At 36.5% G+C, this 2,679-nt stretch overlaps 1 protein-coding gene across 1 annotated transcript in view; it reads right to left on the bottom strand.

Annotated features, from left to right (window-relative positions):
* Positions 1-1,081: 1,081 nt before the first annotated feature.
* Positions 1,082-2,679, bottom strand: part of LOC134842541 (uncharacterized) — a 5,013-nt gene continuing 3,415 nt past the window's right edge. The window contains exons 4-5 of the mRNA XM_063858928.1: positions 1,905-2,035; positions 1,082-1,679 (exon numbers count right to left, since the gene is read on the bottom strand). Coding sequence (XP_063714998.1) covers positions 1,278-1,679; positions 1,905-2,035 — 533 coding nt within the window. The 3' untranslated portion in view covers positions 1,082-1,277. The remainder of the gene's footprint in view (positions 1,680-1,904; positions 2,036-2,679) is intronic.

Here is a 2,679-nt window from a genome sequence, read left to right as displayed (position 1 = left end):
TGATAATAATTATAAACAATGTAAGCTTTCAGTTGGTTGGAAACGAGTTTAGTTAAATCCAAATGAATAGCAACCAACAGCAACCATCGCTTTCTAACGCCACAAAAAAGTTCATGTATAAGGACAGCCCACCTATAGATGACCGGAACAAAATAACTTGATCTTTTCGATCCTAATTAAAACCTTTTGATCAATTATAAAACAATAACAAAAACTACTCAATTATCAAAACCATAAAAAGTGTTAAAAAGAATCTTATTGTTGTTTAGAAAACCCTCCCAATCTGCTCTCACTGCTGACTTGACCCACCGTTTAAGAACGTCCGGAGACTGCTCAAAAACCCATCTTACCCCAACTACCGTAAAAATTTGTTTTTCACGGCACCTTCAAACTTGCTAAGGGCAGCTTCAGTCCTGTCGAGGATAGTCCATTTTTTATTATCTCCCCACATTCCAGACAGTGTTATTTTGCTGAGCGAAGCTCTTTTTGTGCGACTCAAGGCCGTTTTTTTTCGACTAGAACTTTCACGTGGTACCACTACTGCAGCCAAATTTGGTCAGGCTGTGGTAGACCTGAAGCTAGAGGTCAAGTGAGAGCTCGTCCTCACACACTATCATTGCCATGGCATGGGATCGAATACACGATCTGACGATTTCAAAGTGAACGCCTTACCACTGTGCTAAGTGCCTCTAAGAGTGCTAAGTGCCTATTCTTCTTGATCTTTTGAGACTAACGAAATGAAAGTAGGCTTAAAATCTGTATTAAAATAAGGAGCTGCACGATCCATTAATTAAGCTTTTCGGCCGAAAGTAGATAGCGAAGATCAGGTGGTGTCGGTACTTTGTCTGAATTTGCTCTATGAGTTAGCGTCCTCTCATTGGTTAAAATTAGTTGGGTTTTCAATCATACAATGTTAAATTATTTGATCTTTAGCCCTACTATTTTTTAACGAAATTCGGAAAGGGTTTTGAAAGTTTAAAGAATTGGCAAAAAAGACTGTTAACGTTCTTTTTTGTTTTTTTTTCTAAAGAGATTCATTCGCGATAGCATAGTTAAATTATCAAATTTAGTTAGTGTTACAGTCAAAATCAATTCACGAAAGTTCAAAAAGTTTGAGTTGCAGCTAACTTTCGTAGCATTCAAATTACATTGCTTCAAATCATTGAAATTTTTAAACAGTTTTTGCAAAGCTTTCGAAATTATTCCATTGTTGATATGGGTTTCTAAGATCAGAGTTTTTCTATATTTCCCAATGAATTTCTGTTTTTTATTCAGCTCTACCTTGGGCGGCGCTTAGTAGCGGACCCTGTGCCACTGGAATCTCCTTGATCTCTTAGACGTTTGGACCCTGGCGACTGCTCATTATCATGTACTATCATGTCTGAGGCTGACCTGTCACTCGAGTATCTGTCTGGAGGCTCTTCTCCACATATCCAGGGGTGGTCCTGACACATAATGTGATGTTTAAACCACTGGAACGTCAGTTGAGCTCCAGGGTTGTGGTAATTGAAAGCGACAGAGGGTATGCCGGGAATGCCTGCTTTAGAATCTGCATGCAATCCTGGAATTGAGTAGGCTGCTCCCCTTAAAAAGTCACCGTGAGGGTCTCGTTTAAGGTCTCCAGGTCCAAAGCCGAGAGAAAAAATAATGTTTGAGCAATGAATTGGCGAATAGTAGGCCTAAAACGCAACAATCTGTAACTAATAAAACTAATGGTGATCAATTATGAGAAAGTGTAAGGAAATATCAACAAATTCTAATTGAATTACTTCAGTGAAAAAGCTGCGAAACCAATCATCATTCAAAATTTGATTCTTAAAACAGCTATTAATCAAGTTAAAAAGTGCGAAGGAACAAAAATGAACTTTTCTAATGGTGGTTTTGATACTGATAATGATCCATACCGCAATGTAGTTGAGTGGCTTATCTTCATTCCAGTAATCCGTTAGTTTCCTCATGTACTGCAGAGGGCCCATCCGTTTATTTTGTAATCCATACACAATGTAGGTTGTTGTTTGGTCGTAGCAGCAGTTGCCTGAATTTCAAATTATGATTTTAGCCAACATCAGTGTATTTACTTTATGTTGTTCCTGGGACAAGGTTGAGGTTTCATGAAAAGATTACCGTAACCAAATTTTTTTTTATGTATCCAGACGGTCGAGACCAAATTTTGGTTTATTTTGACTAGTTTATTTTGATTTTTCAAACTGCATGCTTCTAAGAGTCGAAAATCAATTGGTAGCAACATAATCCAGTTTTAGACAATATAACCAATTTTTTGGGTCCGTAGAAAATGCAGTTTCTATACAGATTCTGCGTTTTTTTACCAAAGATTATATACTTGATTTTTCTGGACTTTATAAAATACCTATCCTATATTATCCATTTTAGTGTCTAATTGGGTGACACACAAACGATTATTACTTCACACAAACGATTGTTAATTTGCGTTTTTTTATCAAAGATTATATACTTGATTTTTCTGGACTTTATAAAATACCTATCCTTTATTATCCATTTTAGTGTCTAATTGGGTGACACACAAACGATTATTACTATTAAGAAATCTGTATGAATACCGATTATAATCAATTGCAATCTTAGTTTTGCCGATGCGGGTCATGGGAAAACGTTTAAAATTACATCAAAGAAAATCCCTGAAGAGTTTGTGAAAACTCC

The sequence above is a fragment of the Symsagittifera roscoffensis genome, chromosome 3, assembly GCF_963678635.1.
Source record: "Symsagittifera roscoffensis chromosome 3, txSymRosc1.1, whole genome shotgun sequence".
NCBI lineage: Eukaryota > Metazoa > Xenacoelomorpha > Acoela > Convolutidae > Symsagittifera > Symsagittifera roscoffensis.
This window is presented reverse-complemented; position numbering and strand designations above follow the sequence as displayed.